The sequence below is a fragment of the Mirounga angustirostris genome, unplaced genomic scaffold (assembly GCF_029215605.1).
Source record: "Mirounga angustirostris isolate CCGP_5_RB_7025 unplaced genomic scaffold, mMirAng1.0.hap1 SCAF_12, whole genome shotgun sequence".
Taxonomy (NCBI): domain Eukaryota; kingdom Metazoa; phylum Chordata; class Mammalia; order Carnivora; family Phocidae; genus Mirounga; species Mirounga angustirostris.
Window position 1 is genome coordinate 1279063 of NW_026991720.1, and position 19945 is coordinate 1299007.

The following is a 19945-nucleotide window of genomic DNA, read 5'->3' on the forward strand; positions in this document are numbered from 1 at the left end:
ATCTTCCCGGTGACAGCTCTAATTAATAGTATCTGTAATTAAAATCATGCCCTTCCAGCAGGAAAATTGTTTGAATTTCTTGGAGTGACCTTTTTGCTATTCCTCCTGGGGGCATGGTGGTTAAGTTGATATTGATTTTATAATGAGCTCTGGTTTGTTTAATAAGAATCTGTAATCCAGACAATAAATGAAATGTGTGCTTTTCTTCAATCCAGATTAATAAAAAAGGGGGGAAAAGCACAGAAAAAACTTTCCCTTTGAAAATATGATCTAGGAAAATTTGGAAATGAAATTATTATAAAGATTTTGTGATGGGCTTAGTTTTGAAATCACTATGAAATACCTCTCAGGGAACCACTCTGGTTAAATGCAGACGTTTGGCCCAAAGTGGACGGTCCACTGGGGAGAAGATGCTAGTGCTGGAGCTGTTGAGTTGTTTTGGTTTGTGGTTAGCAGAGCAGGACTCCGCCAACAGGGATGGGATCTCAGGGCTGTTGCCTCTAGATTTCGCTGAGTCATGTATGAAGGGCTCTTAACCGAGTAGCCGCAAATAGAGGATGTTTGCCTTTGTAAATGAAGCAGGTATTAACTCGGGAATGCATCCACACTAAACTTGGCTTTTCCAGAGCTACCACTGAAACCCCCTTTCAAGCTTCAAGTCTGTCTGAGAAGTTGTTTAAAGTATTGCAAACGTAAAAACAATTTCAGGAAAAGTTGCCTTCACACTGTATTTCTTTTTAAACCGTTGAACTTCTGCACTCCGCTAATCCTATAATACAAGTGAAGTTTGGATAAACCTCCTCTTAATTCCCAACACCGGGTGACGAGGAAAATGGAGCGATTCAATATCATGCCTTATTTCATACTCAATCATTTTTATAAACTCTCTGAAAGAGACGAAGGTTATTGTGTACGGAGGTTAGAAGTAGCTGCCTGGGAATGAGGAACGGCAGGCGGCGAGGTAATAAGTTTTATTTATGTCAGAATGTGAACTTACCCTTTAAATGGAGGAACTAAGTGTTCTTATCAGAACACAAGGAGCCTTTGGGTCCGCAGGGAGGAGGGGGAGCTCAGGGCTGGTGGTCCCGAGGAATTCTTCCTCCCAGAGAGCCAAAAAGGAGGATCCTTCAGTGTGCGGGTAAACAGCATGGCAGTGGCCTCATTGCAAGAGAGCTCAGGTGGGGACGCCCCACCCCGCGGCCCACCCTTTGTAAAGCCCTGGCCCACATCAGCCCCGGCAACGCACACCTTCTAGTATTTGCCCTCCCAGGCTCCTGGCGGCCGATGATGCAGAGCCCCCGTGAGCTCATAATTCATGGTCTGTGGCTTTGGGTTAGTTACAGTGCACTCATGGAGTGTTCCAGAATAATCAGTGGGCGGGCTTGTCTCAAAATTGCTTCAAAACAGTGAGTAGTTTGCAGTATTAGGTCCCAGTGCAAACACGTTTAAACCTTTTTTCTCTTCCTCCTCAGAATAGAGCTATTTCATAGAGCCAGCATCTTGAAGCTTAGCTTACATGCGTGTATGTGTGTGTGATATTTTTGTTTGCTTTACCTATTGGAAAATCAAATATTTCTTGATAGACTTATACGTTAGCACTTTCCAAGGGATCAGTCTTACCAGATAATCTATCAGAGTTTAATTTCCTCAAACTTGAAAGAACTAGGTATATTAACTTTCAGAATAACGGAAATCCATTTTGGAAAGGCCATTTTTTTTAATGGGCACCAAACTTTGCCCCAGTGTTTTACTGAACGTTATTTTTTCTTCTAAATACATGAAACATAGCGTATTTGGATTAAATCTGTACTTCATTACCTAAAAAGATCATTTCTTTACTTGTACTCTTTTTTCTCCCCCCAAATTGGCATGTCGGTACATGATATATATGCCGTGTGCACGTGTCTGCTTGCTGCTGGTGTGTGCAGGTTGGTGTGGAAGGAGGTGTGATGCCCAGCACACGACTCCTCGCACGGGAGTCCCGTTTCTGCGGAAGGCCGTCAGGTGAAAGTGCCGAAGGAGGCGATGAGATGATTAGAACACATTCCCTCCTCTCTCTCTCTCTCTCTGAGTTTGTTTGAATGTTGCATCCGTTTCCCGGAGGGTTTGATCACCTTGCAGCAGGAGTTCAGCGCTCGGCCGGCCCACACCCCCGTCCCCACACGAGCGCACAGACTCCTGTGGAATTTCCAGCAAGCCTCTTTTGGTGGGTTATTTCACAATACCCAGCACACTTCCGTATCTCTTGGAGGCCTCTGGAACCAGACCCAGAGGAGAGCACGCTTCTGGGCGCGGCGGGCATCCCACTCATGGGTGACGATCAGCGAGTGACCTCCCGCTAGGTGCGAGGTGGCTGTGATTGGGGTGCTCTGTCCACTCCGGCTGAGGGGCCGGTGGCCCGAATGCAGCCCAACTCCTCATCCCCCCTGGGCAAGGGAGAGCCAGCCCCTCCCAGAGGAGGGTGCCTGTCACAAGCTGGCTTATTCTCCGGGGCCTTGAATTAAGGGATCCTTCTTTTTCTAAGGTAGCTTAATCTTTTGTAATTGGTACAATCACTCGTTAGAGAAGCGTTTTCCGATTTAGGTAGAAAACAGGGAATCTCCTGAGGTTTGCCTGACCCCACCACAAGCTCCTAAAATAGCCCATTTCAGTCAGCTATGTATCAGTCAGAAAGAACGGCCTTTCTTTGCTTGACACGTAAATTTTCAGGTCAAAATAACTTTTGTGCAACTTCTCAGCAAGAAAATCTATCCTGATTCATAAGAGGAAAAGTGCTCTCAAATATTATTAAAGAACTTAGGTTTTTATCCGAACCCAGTCAAGCCTGAGAATTGGGATTTTACTAGTTTTGCCTTTGCAAGAAGCTGTGATTAGCCCCTCTGTGTGTCGGGAGAGCTCTCTTGAAGCTTTGCAGTCACTGAGTTGATGTTTCATCTGGTCAAGGGGAAGCCAGGCTGCTGAGGGAGAGGCCTTGTCCTGGGGTCCCGAGCGCCTCGATCCCAGAAAGAGGCCCCGGCTTCACTGTAAAGTACACGCCTCGCCACACAGTCACGTGATAACGAAGGAAAACTTGCAGACTTTTGCCTTGCCGCGAGGAACGCACCTGTCCCGAGCATTTCGAAAACGTGTGTGTTTGCGTGTGCATTCAGTTTCAAGTGATCAATTAGGGCCAACAAGCTCTGTCGAATCTTCTAGATTCCTTGCCACCCTGGGTCTGAACATTGTCCTGTAAGGCGTGAATTGGTAGTGCATTTTCTCATAAACCTTAAATTTTCAAGTCTGCAGTTTCCAAAAGCCGCGGCTGCATGCCCATTCTCCAGTTTCTGTGCAACGTGTCTCCTCAAAAATAGCTCCTGAGATTTGGAAATAAGTCTAGAGGAGGCGGAAGGCTGGAAAGATTGCCAAAAACATATCTAAACACAAAACTGAGACATGTCGCTGTCCTAATATAGCAAGCCATCTCCCTTGATCAAACGATAATAATTAGATCAGACTTAATTGAAAATAACAGACCACTCAGTGAGATATCTGGAAGACAAAAGCTCGGGATGGCTGGTGCGAGGAATCCCAGGGCCTGGATGCTGTGTCTTCTTTTCATTCCTGGGTTGCTGCGTTCTGTTGTATGTTTGTGGCCTGTTAGCGGATCTGGATTTTACCGGAATAGCTGTCTCTTAAGGAAGGACAGGCGAGGGGAGGGGAGGGAGTTCCAGCTTCACCTCTGCCGTGTCAGGCCGCCCGCCCTGTGTGGGTCACGTTGTCCGTGAGGGCCAGCGTGGGAGAACGCACCTTGGAGGCTGAGGGAGCCGGGGGTGGCTCATGAAGGTTCACGCTTTTAATCTGCTTTAATGCAGTTTTCTGTCGAAGTCAGAGTGTGCTTCCATATTGCAGAGGCCAGGGGAGCTCCTCCAAGGGCAGCCCGCGCACTCAGGAGGCTCCCGGGGCCTATCCCTCAGTCCCCCACCAGGGCCCAGGGAGGGGCTCTGCAAGCCACACCAGACCCCCAGCGCACCCCGTGCGGCCACGTGGGGAAAGTAAGCATCGGATCAGCTGTGACTTGTCCCGGGTCCCACGGCGGGCGGGTGGCAGAGCTTAACTAGGGCCATTTACCACGTTTAGGCCCCAGGCGAGCGCGCTTCCCACTGCACGGAGTAAGTCGGGGGGCCCGGGAGCACTCGCACACGGGACAGGGCAGGACCTCCTTGGAGACCCAGACCCGACGGTGCCCCTGCACCTTCCCCTTCGTGGTGCGAGTCTCCGTGGGGGTGTCAGGAGTGGTCAAATTCACTTCTCTGCGCAGTTTCTGACTCCTTAAAGACGAGGAGTTTGCCATGAAGCCACAGGAAGCATTAGCAAGCACATGTGATGACACTGGGCAGGAATGGCTCCACCACAGGCTCATGACGACGGGCCCAGGGTGTCCCCTCACGGGGGCGGCACACCCCGCAAGGACAGGCCTGTAGAGCAGGAGAGGACGGGAGAGGACATCCTTCGTGCTCACCCTGGAGGCGGGGACCGTGCGGAAGGGGCCGGCTCCCGGGCCCAGGCACGGCCCCAAGCCAGGAGCTCCTGCCGGGGACCAGGTCTGTCCTCCTCCCCGGGCCAGCTCCCCTGTGTGGAGGGCAGCGCCGTGGGGGAGCCGCGGGCACGCCGGTCCTCCGGCTCCTTTCACTCGGGGTTCACGTCTCAGCTTAAACATTTCTTTCCCGATATTTGCACTCATGGGAAAAAGAGACTGTGATCACTCCATTCCTTCCGGGCCTCGTGCCTCTCTGCGCCCCAGCCACAAAATGGGATGGAAGGAGCTGTGTGCTCTTCACTGGGCTGCTGAAGGTCAGGGAAGGTCACGGAAGTGTAAGTGCATCTCAGTTCTAAATTCTGTGGAAGGACAGTCATTTGTGGCGATCGGGGTGCTGGGGGTAGGGAACCATCGATCGCCTCCCTGCTCAGCGTGTTTATTAATGGTCGTATGCGAACAGCTGCTCTCTCTCCTCTGGGCCCCGACTCAGAGGTGGGCACACCTTCTGAACCAAAGCTTAAGACCGTCGGTAAAGAAAGCATGTACCTGCGGGGAAATCCGGACTTCTGTGAAGTTCGGCGCATTCTGAGGCACACGGTTAGAGTGGGCGCAGGTGTGGAGAGTCCTGCTGGCTTCTCCCCCATGTTTCCAGCACCAGACAGCAGCAAAGCCATCCCTCACATAACCCCAGGGTGAGGGGGACGTGGCTGCACACCAGGCCCACCTCCCGCCCCGCGCACCAGCCGGGGGCCTCGGCGTCAGGAGCCACCCTGTGGCTGCGTGCCCAGAGACGGGCTGCCCTCCGATTCTGAGGGGATGCCGAGCTACTCTGAATAAGGGGTGCTGGCAGGAGAAGCTTACAGCGTAAAGGGAAACATGCAGAATGGACTTCACAGGGCTTGAGACCAAAATGGCAGGAGGAGGGAAGGAAGGCATTCAGAGGGCAGGTGTGGGGGCTGGAGAGCGGGTGTAGGATCATCCCACCATGAAGTACAGCAGGCCTAGACTGCATGCTTCCAGCTCTGAGAGGCTTCTGCGCCGGCTTCCCCGGCTCCCCGACGGGGTGGGGGTGGGGGGCGCGGGGTGGGGGGGAGGCCAGGGGTGGCCCTGCGAAGTGGCCCTGCGAAGTCAGGCTCTCCACCTGTGGGAATGACACACCTACCACTGCCCGGAGTCTGTCTCAGGGTCGGCCTCGTGCACGGCAGCACTGAGCGGAATCCGGCAAACACGCCCGGGGTGCCCTCCACTCCGACTCAAGCCCTTGGGGGGCCTTAGGGAGCATACCCCATGCTGAATGGCATGGAAGAAGGAAAGGCAGGACAGGAGGTGGTGGGGTGGGGAACGATAGCTTGAACCTTCAGAGGTGCACAGGGTGTGTGTTCACGAGCAGGGACAGCTTTGCCAAGAGCAAATGCACACTCAGGTCCAGGAGACTCAGGTGGATGACAGTCTCCAAATGTCAAAGGAGACCATTCAAGGTCATAAGAGGAAGACCCACTCAGCCAGCAGACCCCCTGCCCCAGAGGCACGAGTCCCACTGGTTCGGCCGTCTGTCCTGTCCAGGGGAGGACTGCATGTCAGCATCACTGTCCTCCGAGGCGCCCCCACTCTCCTCCTCCCACCTCGGGGGGCAGGTGCCCACGAGCGGATTCCGTGTCAGCATGTGGGTCACCCTTGAGGAGCGGAGCCACACGGGGCCTGGGAAGGGCTGGATGGCCAAACTTAGAAGTGGCCCAGTGGGTTTCTTTCCAGAAAGCTAATTTCTTCTAATGAAAGAATAACGTTTTCTGTAACAGTAAGGATGGCGAAGACCTTTATTTCACCTTGGAGTTTACACTGGTGTGGAGCATGTGCTTGAGAAGACAGTGCTGTGATGGTCCACAGGGACCCCAGGGTGGCCCAGGAGGGCTTCCTGGAGGAGGTGAGCAAGAGACGTGCTCAGGACGGGGTGTGGTCTGTGCAGTGTCACAGTCATTTGAACAGTAAGGACTTTTCCTCTTACGTTAGAGAAGCTACATGATTGGGTTTCTCTTCTCCATCTACTTAGTCATCCCTAAACTTCATTCCTCAAAATATTTCCGTCTCCATTGGGGTTCTCTGCTTTGGGAGGATTGCCGATAATTAAGGATGGAATCTTGGTAGGTCGTTTCTCTATTAGCAAGTACAAGACATTCACGCCAATGGTCTCCAGTGAGGAAGGTGACTTGTGAACAAAAGTACTCACTCCAGATTTTCGAATAAACAGCCAGGATGTGAGGACGCTCAGGTCACGACGTCATCGGCCGCCCCGGCGATCGCCAGGGTCGATCCGGCGGATCTGGCTGCCGAAGCAGGCGTCTGCTTCCTCCCTCTCCGCAACGCGTGCATCCCCCCAAAGCTGCGCTGGTCAAAGAAGACCCCTTTCCCGCAGAGGAGGACCTCGGTCCCAGACACACACGTGGCTGCGCTCGAGGGCCTCCAGACAAGCTCCACGCAGCACGTGTACGAGGACACTGGGCAGTCCAGGCCCAAGACTCCAGACACGTCCAAACGAGGCGCTGCTGTGCAGTCTGCCTTTCTTAAAGAAAATTTAACAATTTTTAAATTCAGAATTTAAAAATAAAGGAACCAGCAAAATTACATGCCTGGGTATATGTCTGTGTGTGTCTGTGTGTATGATTATTTGGAAAATGGGAAAAGGAAGATTCAGAGATGCTTCTATTAGCAAGTAAGGCCAAATGTTTAAAATGCGTAATTCCATACGGTGTTTGGAGAACATGAACATGACATACAGCTTTAAACTTGGACTGACTCTATGGCGTTCGGCCGAAATCAGCTGAAGGAGTTTGGGTGATAAATTCTGGGATTGCTAACTGTACAGGAAGTCAGCACCCATACGCAGCTAGACTTCAGTTCTCTAGTTAAAGTTGAAGGCCTGGATTTGTTCTATAAGGAAGCATTTTATCACTTCCATTTTTTGTGAAGACAACAAAGCAGAAGAAGGACCAAAAAGGAGTATTCGTAGAATTGCACCGAGTAGGGGAAATAAAATACAGATTTGTTTGTAAAACCAGATGGTTTTTCAGAAGGGACATTCCACCCGGTCTCCGTGTTTCGGGACTCTCTCCCCCTCCCTGGCCTTCCTATCCTCTGCCACATTCAAGGAGAATGAAAATCCTGAGTTTGGTGCCCCCAAACTTTGAAACTGAAACATGAGGGGAAACCAGGACAAAAGCTCAGATTGTCCTATCTGCTGCTTTGAGCTGTTGCTTTTCTGACTGTGGACAGTGGCCTCCCTGCTCCTGTGTGCGGGGCATTTCCTGGGGACGTTGTGAGTCTGCAGATCTCCGATGGACTCCAAGCAGGGCTTGGCTGGTGCCCCGGACCCTCCCAGCGCCTCTCCTCCTGCCAACCCCAGAGCTCACCTCCCATGGTGCTTGCTGGACCCACGGGACAGCACCCTGGCTGACTTCCTCTGAAGGTCAGCACCTGGGCCCTTCCTGGGCACAACAGACCCTCAGAAACCCTGACGGGGCCTCCGAGGCCAGAGCCCTTCATCCGTTTCACAGCGGAGGAAATGGAGATGAAGCGGAGGTGGAGAGGGACTCGCTGTCGTCTCCGGCCTGCAGCAGCAAAGCCACCTGCCCAGGGCTCCTCAGAGCACTCTTCTGGCCTCAGGCCGCCAGGTCGCCATTCAGAGCAGCTTCAGATGGAACAATTGGGCCCCAGAACGATGTGCAGCCTCTGCCTGCGCAGGGAGAGGCAGCTGCGTGGGGGACTGCCCCTGCCCCCGCCCCCAGGCCCTGCCCTTTGGCTTAATTAGGCGCCGCCACTGCAGAATGGAAGGACGTGAATACCTTTTGTGTCCCTGGCCGGCTCCTCACAGCCCCTCGAATATCCCCTGTGCTTTTCTGTCTCTGAACCTTTGTGCAGACCGCTCCCCTCACACTGAAAGCCCTCCCACTTGGCTTTATCCTTCCAGATCATTCCCATCTGTCAGCCTGTGCAGACCCCACACCCTCACCGAGCCTTCCCGCCCAGCCCAGGATGACCAGCCCCCTTTCATCCGGACCCTTTGTTTTCCCCTGACACTGCCCTTAGCGTCTGTGGTCTCTGTCACTAGCCGTCTATCTGGGCTTCCTTCGCCACCGCAGCGCACTGAGACAGGCCTAGTCCTGTTCCTTCCCTGCCGTGTCCTCCTGTGCATGGGAGGCGCACCTTGGTCCCCCGAAATGCCAGATCTGTGTGATGAACACGCAGCACCCGGCAGGGGATCTCTGCTGCTCGGGAAAAGCTAGCCGAAGCACTGCACTAAGACACGGATGTGAGCGGAGCCGGTGGGGGGAGGCGCGTGGAATGCTCTCCAAACCATCACTGGTGCCGGCCGGCTGGCCTCCGGGCTGGCGCCCCGACGTGATGGCGGTGATGATGACAAACGAGGAGAATTCATTACCTTTTGAGCAAGAAGAAAGTTAGGAACGTGACAGACTTTCTTTGCAGAAAACAGCGTCCCCCACCCCCACCCCCAGCCCATGTCAGGCCCAGGTTGCTCTGAAGAGGTGCAGGATTTATTTTTGACGGACTTGGCAACTTTGACTCGTCTGAATTTGAGCCACACGTGTGGGGCCGCTCGAGACTGGCTCTGCTCACGGAGGTCGAGCCCCCGGGGCTGGAGCTGTGAACTCGGAAGGCACCGCGGACTTCTCGAGAACACTTGTAACTTCCTGGTGGGAGGGTCGCGGGCCACGGGAGCCCCGCACGCCTGGGGCTGGTGTCTGTGGTCTGACCTGCCGCACAGATGCGGCCTGGCTGGGCTGCTCGGGGCTGCCACGGCCGCATGCCCATCAGATGGGCCTCATCCATGGCCCAGCCAGCTCCGGGTTCCCGAGGGAGCCGTGGTTACAGAAGCCCACGTGTGGACTGTCGGAGAAAGACGCTTATTGAAATGATGCACGTCCTTCCTCTGACTTGAGTCTGATATTTATCAGGAGCAGAGCGAAGGGAGAAGATGAGTGGGCGCAGCCCGCTGGGTTTCAGGCACATCACACGCTTGTGGACAAAGTTGGATGTACTCACTCATGGCCGTCGTGAGACTGCAAGAAGCCTCCGACTTGACCATGCTCTTCAGCTGTCTCCTGGTGCTAGACAGTCCCTGGGTGGGAGGATGACAGATGGAAATGACTTCTGTCTTCAGGTTCAGGAGGCGAGATGTGGTTCTCGCCCTGATAACTCGAGGACAACACAGGACGGCCGTTCCTGAGGGCCAGCCGTGGGGCCGGCGCAGCAGGGAGCGGAAGGGCGGACGATTGCCGTGGCTCCACGAGAGCCGAGGGAAGCAGCTCTTTTCCTTCTGACACGGGACTGTTCGAAGACCCTTCTGGATTCAGAAGACTGCAGAGAAGTATTTTCGCTTCTACAAGTTAAAGTGTGTCTTTGAGTTTTATTTTGAGAAAACATCTTGCAAAATGGGATAAAATTACTCAATATTCCTTGGCAAACAGTGTTTATCGTGGAGCTGTTTTGGTTAGTTTACGAATGTTGTGGAACCTAGCCCTTAACTCTGCTGCGCGTTGGACCAGGGTAGCGTGGTTTGCAGCCCACGTGGCTTGAGGGTGGCAGTGGTGGGGGCGGGGGACGCTGCCGGAGCTCCAGGGAACGGGCAGAGTGAGCAACCGTCCTGCCCAAGTTCTGGGGCCCAGGTTGGGATTCACCCTGGAGAAACGTCCCTCCCGTGTGGCGTGTTGTCCCCCAGTCCAAATCACCGAGAAGTCCCGTGGAGGTGGCAAGGCGGTGTCGCAAGACAGGCAGCGGTGGCCACGTGTCGGTAGGCTGGTCACATGGAATGAGCTGTGAACTGGGCCTCCACCCAGGGAGCAGGTGTGGCTCTGGCCCAGATGGGGGATGGGCCGCCCAGGGTACCTGCTATGGTTCTGACCTCCGCGGGAGGAGAGGGAGGATTCTGTTTGTCTCTCAGAACTGGCCATGGCCCTGTGTTCCCACAGTGTCTCCCATGTGGCCCCAGTGTCCCCCTGGTGTCCCCCGTGTGTCCCCCACGTGTCCCCCCAGTGTCCTTCATGTTTCCCCCAGTGTCCTCCATGGTCCCCCTGGTGTCCCCTACTTTCCCCTAGTGTCCCCCTGTGTCCCCCCCTTGTGCCCCCCACAGAGTCCCCCATGGAGCCCCCCTCATGTCCCTCTGGCATCCTCCCCATGTCCCCCCCAGTGTCCCCCTCTGTGTCCCCCAGTGTCCCCCCGGTGTCCCCCGTGTGTCCCCCCTGGTGACCCCTGGTACCCCCCCAGCATCTCCCCTCGTGCCCCCCTAGTGTCCCCCCAGTGTCTTCCCCATGCCCCCCGGTGTCCCCCCATGTGTCTCCCCAGTCCCCCAGTGCCCCCTGGTGCCCCCCCATGTCCCCCCTGGTATCCCCCAGCACCCCCCAGCATCCCCCCTGGTGCCCCCCTGGTGTCCCCCCGGCTTCCCCCCGTGCTCCCCCATGCCCCCCAGTGCCTCCCCAGTGCCCCCGGTGTCCCCCCAGTGTCCCTCCCTGTGTCCCCCCAGTGTTCCCCCCGTGTCCCTCCAGTGTCCCCCCGTGTCCCCCCGGGATCCCCTGGTGCCCTCCAGCATCCCCCCGGTATCCTGTGATGTTGGGGAGAGCCCTTCCAGCACGCCCCGAGCTCGTCCTACTCAGATGAGCTATTTATGGTGAGACTCCTTGCAAAACAGCTCCGTGAACCACATGGAGAGTTCCTGTCTCCGCAGCCCAGCCCCGCCGCCTGCCTTGTGCGGCAGGCCCTCCTGGGCCCCGCTCACTTCTGCGGCGAAGTAACAACCCGCCTTAACAAGTCCGCTGTGGACGGAAGAGGCGATCAGACGCGGCATCTCTTTTTTTGCGCCTTTTTTGTTTAATGCGACATTGGAGCCAGTTTGACATCTGGGATATTTTCTCCTGTACTTTTCCCCACACATACGTTCTCAACATTTCACTCAGTCTCAGTCCTATTGGGTGAAAAATTTTACGTATTTTAAACACCCTTGTTTTGGTGTCCTCATCACAAAAGTCACACGTGCGTAATTTAGGAAAAAAAAAAGCAAAAGGAAAAAGGAAATAAGCCCGCCTGTTGTCCCCACCGCGGGCAGAGAGTCTCCGTTAGGATCTCGGGTGCCCTTCTGGGTTCCCCTGTGTTCGCTTCTGCGTCGGGGGCATCTGTGAGAAAGACCTGCCCGCACGGTGAGCTCCCCGGCCTCCGCGTTACACGGGCAGCTCGCCGCCGCCCCGTCCGCCAGCCGTCCCCGGCCAGGCCGCCCTGTGGGTGCTTTGTGCGCCATTGTTTGTGCTCTATTGGTGGGATTCTGTGGTGCCCTCTGAGCTGGAGACGGGGTCCCTCCCCAGAGAGGGCCGGCTCCTTTTCAGTGTGCTCGCTCAGTGTTTTATGCAGCCTGGAAAGTAATTGGCCTTTCTCCCTCCCCAGCCCACCCTAATGAGCCGCCCCTCCTGCTCCAGCGGCTTTGTGCGGTACCCCTCAGTTCTGCCCTGTTACCACAAATTATGCTCTCCAAAGAACCCTAGAACTCCAGCCGCCCTTTGTGGACACACTTAGGCAGTGCGCTGCTTTGTCCCGATTGTTCCTTGAAAGGTACAAAGCGGTTTTTCTTAAGCCTTTGTCGTCTTGGTCTTTCTTTTGGCAGAATTTGGGAATGACAGGTCTTTTCTCTCAGAGCGATTCCCACTCTCTGCAATTTTCCCCCATCAGATAAAGATTTGAGAAGTGAGACATTTGCATTATTATGCGTGTGGATGGATTTCTGCCCCCAGAATCCTATTCAACTTATTTTTTTGCAAATTGTGTTACAAAGAAGTACGAAATACTCTGAGGCTCTGCAGAGATACCCCAGGCCCTCGGCTTTACGGGAGGTGGTGGCTGTGGGGTCGAGACGTGGCAAGCAGTCCTGTACCCTGAGAACGTGGAGCTCTCTGGGCTGGCTCTGCTCAGAGGGGTCCTGCCCCGGGGCCTGGGGGTGGGGGCTGGCGGGGGCCGTGGGCGGTGGGCTCTGGACACCCTGGAGGCTGTCCCACGCCGCCCAGAGACTGACGCTTTGAATTTCCTTGGAGAGTTTGTGGACACCTGGGTGCAGCCACTCATGTTTTTGCCTTTCTTGACAAATGAAGGGTATTTTAAATAGCCTGGCACAAGCTTCACGTGTCTACTTTGTGATCGAACCCTTAAAGTTTAGGGGCCTGAAAACACTGTTGTTTTCTTTTTTAGAAATCCTGTTACTCTGGTTGCTATGGGAAGGGTGGGGAGAGTCCCCTCGCTGAAGACAGCGGCCCGTCGTCAACTAGGTTCCACGTGGCCCGTGGTGCCGTGGTCCGGCAGGGGCAGCGTCCAGGCAGTGGGGCCTGGCCTTCTGTCCTGACTTGCCCTGCCGGCTGTGCAACCCCCTCGGCACCCAGTTACGAGGAAGCCCTGCAGCCTGGCGGCTGGGACGGGCCAGCGCCATGCTCAGGGCCTCATCCACATCCACGCCTGGAATCTGCCCTGCCAACGCTGCGCAGTCCCCAAACTGGGACACAGGGAGAGTCGGGCACCTCATCCCAAGCCATGCAGCCAGCAGGGGCGGAGCGGGATTCAGACTACCTGGTCTGGGCCTGCAGCCGTTGCCTTCGGCCCCCCGGTCACGTCTGCGACGGGTCTTCACGCGGACTGGGGTCTGTCTTGGGCCTGTGTTCTCCACCACCAATGGATTTCTCTTCCCACCATGGGATTTTCCCTGAGACACTGGTGGTCTAGGACGTGTGCTCGTTGGCCGTGGACAGCTGCCGTGGGGAGGTCACCTGCGACACCCTGTTGTCGTCTCGTTATTGTGCGTGCACCTTCTCCTCGGGAGCATGAAATGGTCTGCATCTGTTTTCCTCGAGGACGTTCTTCACACCTGGTGGCGGGGTGGGGGGCCGACTAAGGGGCAGAGCAGAGATGCAGAGACGGCCGGTCTCTCCAGAAAGATGGGAAACCCGTCCCCAGAGCAGGAGAGTCTCAGAGTAAGCGACTTCCCTTTTGCTCTCTGGAGAACAAATCTCTAATTCACACCTGTATTGGCGTTTTCTTCCCCTTGGGCGAGAAAAGGAAAGCGACTAGGTGAAGCTCCCCAGGGGAGTGAGTCGTGAACCCGCAGTGAGCTCTCTCAGGGGCGGGAGAGGCCCCGAGTAGGTGTGGCTCTCGAGTGCTCGGCACCTTCTGAGCGAGTGCGGCCCACTAGGGAGCCATTTGAAGGGGCTAATGTGACTGGCTGCTTGACCCCACGTGTGGGTCTGTGACTAAAAGATCCATTTGATGAGACCCGCCTTTCTTCTTCCTTCGTAATTAACTGCCTCTTGGTGGTTGAATCCCATGAATCACGACACGAAGATGGTAATTGTCTTATAAACTCGAGGTGGTCAAGCTGAATGCCATTTTCATTAATGTGGTGCTACCCTGATCGTAATTTTAAAAAATTAAAGTGGGGTTGGTCTGGGTCTTCAACCTGGTAAGATTTTTAGTTTTTAATGAGGGGCTGGAAGGCACGGCACATCCTTCTCCAGCCAAATGAAGATGCATTTGGGAAAGATCTCTGTGGTGTTCAGGACAAGGCCTGCCCTGCACAGGATGTGCCGGGGTCCCCGAGGAGGTCCTGGCCTCCAGGGTGAGGGGTGTCATGATTTGACTGGGTTCACACCCTCGTGGCAAATGCGCCCCCACCCCCGATGGGCCTGCATCTGCTTTCACGGCATCCATAACCCGGCCACGGGGACCTGCGTTGCAGGTGTTGGGGATCCCCGTTTTGCTTGCTGCCAGGATCATAAATCAGAGAAATTTCAGGCGGCCCTGGGCTGGCCTCCAAGTCCTTCCGGAGCATGCCTGTGTTGTCTGTCGAGCTTTCGCTCAAGTGAAACACTCCCCGTGGGTGGCCACGGCCCTGTATGTCACAGACTGTTGCTCGGTGACACGGTGTTTGTCATGGCGGACCGAGTCTGCTCTGTCCTGCATGGGCCCCCCCACAAGCCAGACGGTAAACGCAGGGCAGGAAAGGCAGGGAGCACTGGGGTCTGATCGCATTTCCAGGTAACGGGAACTAATGCTACAAACTTCAAATTACATTCTAAGTAAGTGTTTATGCCCACCCCATCCCCTAAGGGGGCAGAGGGGTCGCACCTCCACATGTCTCTTTGTGGACTGCGACTGCCTTTTTAGGTGTAGATGAGACTTTTACATGAAGGGTGTAGTGTTGCCTACAGACCAGTGGAACTTTCTGGTCTGGGGGGAGGGCAGAGGCTCTCCCTCTCCCCAGACAGCTCTGCTGAGAGGGTGGGCACAGCACAGGACCCTGACCCTGCACCCGACCCTGCGCCCGAACCTGATGCTGTGCCCAAACCCAACCCTGCGCCCGACCCTGACCCTGCGCCTGACCCTGACCCTGACCCTGCGCCTGACTCTGACCAGACCACAACTGGGTCAGGTTGCAGTCTGCATCTTGTCTTTTAAAAAGAAGTTTGATTGTCCTCAGGAAATTTCAATTTTAAAGTAGTAACACAGAGACAGGTCAGAATACAGGATTTCTATTATTTCTTTACAAACCATAATTAACAGAAAGCACTAATTAAAGGGACCTCTGGTGGTTCCTCAGAGAGGGCAGCAGGGCAGAGAGGAGGATGCAGTTTCCACCGGTGGGGGCTCACAGTCGGGGTCCCCCAAGAGGCGGCGAGCTGGTGTGTGTCCCCTCCCGGCGGGCATTTCCGGGAGGAGCCTCTGGTTTTGTCCCAGATGGACGGGCATGGCCTCGTTGTGTCCGGCCTGGAGGGAGACCCCAGGGGCCGGGGCTTGCCCCCCACAGTCCGCAGAGCAGGGGCCGTGCGCTCCCGGCACCCTCATCTCATCGTGAGCCCGCGGCTTGTGTTAGTGAGATGACCTGCCCCAACCCTGCGACGTGGGGCCTGCCCGCCGTTCCTTCCCGTGTCTCAGATTAGGAAGATGAGGCGGGAGAAGGCACGCAGCTTGCCCAGGGTCACAGGACGGCTGCTCCTTCAGACCCCAGCCCAACAGAAGCTACCAGAGCAGACCCTGAGATGGGGGGCTGGTCCCATAGGAACCTCAGTCACGCGAGCTCGCGCCTCAGCAGCGGCCCGGCCACAGGGAGGCGCAAATGGCAGGTGAAATTCTCTTTGGACGCGTGGGAAGCCGGGGGGCACGGGTGGGCTGTGAATGGCAGCTTCCCTCGGAGCCTCGACTGCGCAGGAAACCACACCAACAACTGCACTGCTGACCAGACAGACAGACGGCCGGCGCTCCACCTCGCGCTCCCAGGAAGCTGACCCCGGCGGAGCACGACCGCGGGGCCCCTCTTCTCCCTCAGTCCTGCCGCTGACTCCGTCCCCTCCAGACGACCCCGGCATATCTGCGGCGCCTCACCCAGAGGCCCCCGCCCACCAGCTCCCATCCCCCCGAAACACCCCACAGACGTCGTGGGAGCTCTGGGCTGGGCCACGAGTGCGGGGGGCTCAGGGCCCTGCTGGTCCTACTCCGCAGTCCTTCCTGGCGCCTGGGACTGATTCGTGCGCGTAGCCAGAGCTGAGCGGCTTGGCACTCGCTAGTCATGGGCCAGGCGGTGCTGAGGGCGAGTTCTGAGCCCGTGATCTTCCTCAGTCCTCCCAGGACCACGGGCTTGGTTTCACAGATGAGGAAACCGGGACTCAGAGAGGCTAGGTGCTTTGTCCGCGGTCACACAGCCCGTAGGTGCCGAAGCCAGGACCGGAGTGAGGCACTGTCCCTCAGGTGCTGGAACAGGGGAGTTATTTCCTGGAATCCAAGGAGAAGGAGAGGGCAAATGTGTCACAGCGCGGGTCTCCTGAGCCCCGGTTTCTAGGCGGAGTCTCTGCTAGGACAGCCCTGAAGACCCCGCTGTGCACGTCTGCCCGGCATCCGGCCGCCTCCCGGCCCTCGGAAAGCCCAGAACAGCACCCTGGCTGGGAAAGGCGGGAAAGAGAGCTGCGGGCAGCCGCCCACAGAGGCAGGGGCCTCACAGACCTCAAATGCACAGTGACTTCAAACCCAAGAACCCACTTCCAACCTAACCCTCCTGTCAGTAAACCCGTCATCACTTCTGCCTCCAGACAGTCCTTGTCTCAGCGGCTCGTGTGCTCATCATGCAGAAACGGGATAGCTGTCAGTCCGACGCCAAGGTCCACCCGAGCAGGGGCGCCTACCTTTACCGGTATGTAAGGGCGTGACGGAAGAGGCCTGGCCTCTCTGTGGAGGCCGTGGGCCTCCTCGACTCGGAGACGCTCCAGCTCTGCAGGTGAGGGGCCCTCCCCAAGCGGTGCCCTCACTCTAGGCCACACTCGGGTGACGGCCACACTCTCGGGGGGCCACTCTCGAACCAAGGTGCCTGGGGAGGGGGGGTTGTGCACTGCCGTTGGATACAGGCTGGGGACTGTTTCTTCTTGGAACCTTCCTTCTGTTTTTAAGAATTTCATTTTTCTAAAGAAAGACCTACAAGGAGCGCCAGCACTGAGTAACGCCGCGGAGCGCTGGGCCCCAGGTCGCAGCCCCGTGGGGCCCTGCGGCGCGTCCAGTCAGCCACGAAGTCACCTGTCAGACAAGGAGGTCTGCGTGGACGATCGCTGCCTCTTCAACTCCAAAATTCTGAGCTTTCTTTGGAAATACCTTTGAACTCGCCGAGCCCCTGAGAGTTTGTTCTGGTTTAGAGAATTTTAATTTTATTGCGCTAATATCTGCTGATGACTTTCTCTGTAGCGGGCACCACATGGTTGTCTTTCGGTAACGAGACTGGTGCTTCCATTTTTCAAGTGGACACACTCGGGCTCCGGGACCTTGCGTGGGGGCCCGCCGTACGCACTCCCCTCCACCAGCAGAGGGAAGAACGGGAATCCAGGGCTTGTGGCCATCCTCCCATCCCCCCCACACAGTCGCAGGGCGGTCACCTAGCTGGTGTGACCCTAGCTGGTGTGACGTTTGCTTCTTAGTGAATAAATCTCAACCATCCCAAACCTTCCTCCCCAAAGGCGCTCCTTCCCAGAGGACACATTCTGCGCTCTCCTGGCCGATGCCGGAGTTATCTCTATGCTTCGGTTGGAGTTACTATTTATTCTTGCAGATGAACTGTGTGAAACCGTAGCAGTTGGTGCAGAAATGTCATTTGGTATGCTTTCTCCAAAATCAAGTAACATCCCACGTGCATCCAGGGGAAAGAAGTGGTTACTAGTACCTGGTTAGAATTACCCACCGTGTCTGGGGTTGGTTGGTTGGTTTGCTTTTAAGGTTTTGAGCAAATCTGGCTGGGTTTTTTAAACAAACCCGTTGTCTGAACACCATGTGTGAGCCGGCAAACCCTGAGGACGGTGGGGGGCCCAGCAGAAGTGCAGCCTGGCTTTCTCCCTCTTCCCTTCCATGGCCCGCACGGCGGCCCTTTGTGTAAAGTTCACCTGTCTCTTCAGGATGCCCTCAGCCCTGCTCCATGAGACCCGCTGCTCTGGCGGGCGGAGGGGCCCCTCCGTGGACCTGTCCCAGACGGTATGCACTGTCTGGCTCCAGGCGCCCGAGCCGTGCCTCCCAGGGGAGCTGCGCTGAGAGAGGGGTCTTTTCTCTATGGTGGCAGATGCCTGAGGAAGGTCTTTAACACCAAGGAGAAGGGCAGCTGCGTGAAGGATAAGGAACGTGTGTTAGGGTTCCGCAGGGCTTTACCCAGCACCCTGGGGCGCGTTGAGCTGGTGGGGACAGCGGGGGGCGGCCCTCCCTGAGTGCCACCCCCCGGGGAAGGGAGGAGCACCCGGCAGCCGTGCAGCTCGCCAGCATCTTTCCCCGTGAATGCATTTTTACTTCCTCTCTTGGCTCAGAGTCTCTTACGGAGTTTTTCTTGCTATCATTTTATTTTGGTGGCTCAGGTTACAGTGATCGTTTCAGGGCCAAAAGGCTGGATTTCATCAGCTCAGGATGCAGGTATTTCGCCAGTGAGAAGTTGGGGGGCCCCGGCTGACTCTCCGGTGACAGCCGGGAGCTAGTACATGGCGACACCGGGGTCCCTTGCTTCTGAGCGCCGCTCCCACCCGCGTGTTCAAATACCGCTGCCCTGCGCGGGGCTGGCCAGGACCCTGTAGGGACCCAACAGCAGCTCCGTTCGGCTGTCATACTGAGGTTTTCCTTTACGTCTAGAGACTTTGTCTTTGGGGGTCTGGGCAGAGAAGCAAATCCTTTTCCATTAAACCACATACTTCCTTTTTCCATGTGATTTTATGTGTCCTCTCTCGTGTGAGCTCTCATTGGTTTGGGTGTTGTTTGGGGAAAAAAGGGAAGAAACAAAAAGAGGTGGTTTTTTTTCCTGAACACCTGAGCCTGGGGCCAGTTTCAGAGCACGGTGTAAAACCCTGTCCCTCCCACCGTGACCGGTGTTCTAGAAAGGAAGGAAAGTCGGCTAGCTCAGCCTGCACGTCGCATTGTTCCAGGACAGTCCGGCGTCACCACACGGCGGGTCCAGTGCCCTTTGCCCCAAATCTGCGCGTTTGTGTGTCTGTGTCCACACTACACGTGCGTACACGTGTGCATCTGTGTGGCTGCGTGTACACCCGTGTATGTGTGTGGTCTCTGTGTGTGCATGTGGGATATCCGTGTGCGTGTGCGCGTGCACGCAGGGCCTCGGGGCGGGCCCCGTCTGCCCCTTGGCTCTCGGGTCGGGCAGGGCTGGGGGGAGGCCGAGGCCGTGGGGCGACTCTAACCTGCCCTCGCTGTCTGCCAGGACCTGTGCCGGCAACGCATGGCCGTGCGCCCGGAGGCCCCGCACGCGTCCCGCATCAACAGCGTCTCGTCCCAGTTCAGCGACGGGCCGATGCCCAGCCCATCCGCACGGAGCAGCACGTCGTCCTGGTCCGAGGAGCCCGTGCAGTCCAATATGGACATCTCCACCGGCCACATGGTCCTGGTAAGGCCCGAGGTCCTCTCCGTCGGGAATCACGGCTCAGACCGTCTGTGGGAGGGGAGCGAGAGCCGGGTGGGGAGGGGGCACTCACAGCGCCCCTCCCACCCACGCACACGGCCCGGGATTCCCGCCACACACCCAAGGCCGACCTGGTCGGGCAGCTGACCGGCAGGGTGAAAGCCCAGCGTCAGGGCGCCGCCGACTCCATCCTCCCAGTTAAGTGAGGTGAGCAAGTGCACCCACACACATGCCTAACCACGCGAGGGATTCTGCCCCGGGCACTCTGTTTTCACTGGTGGAATGCGCATCGGCGAGCACCTGCTGTATCGTTCAGCCCCCGACCAGGAGACCGTCGTGGCGTCTTCCCTCCGTTGCGGATCACACGGCGCGGTCTGGGGAGTCAGACGTCCCTCACTTGCTGCTTGTACTTGACGGTGACGGGGGCAGAGGTGGGGGCTCAGAGCGCTTCTGGGGGGGCCCTGCTGTAGACACTT

The 19945-nt window shown here is 56.5% G+C and overlaps 1 protein-coding gene across 1 annotated transcript in view; it reads left to right on the top strand.

Moving 5' to 3' along the window:
- The window catches only part of PTPRN2 (protein tyrosine phosphatase receptor type N2), a 577019-nt gene that overhangs the window by 468964 nt on the left and 88110 nt on the right, over window positions 1-19945 (top strand). The window contains exon 16 of the mRNA XM_064575623.1: window positions 19272-19454. Within this exon, the coding sequence (XP_064431693.1) occupies window positions 19272-19454 (183 nt within the window). The remainder of the gene's footprint in view (window positions 1-19271; window positions 19455-19945) is intronic.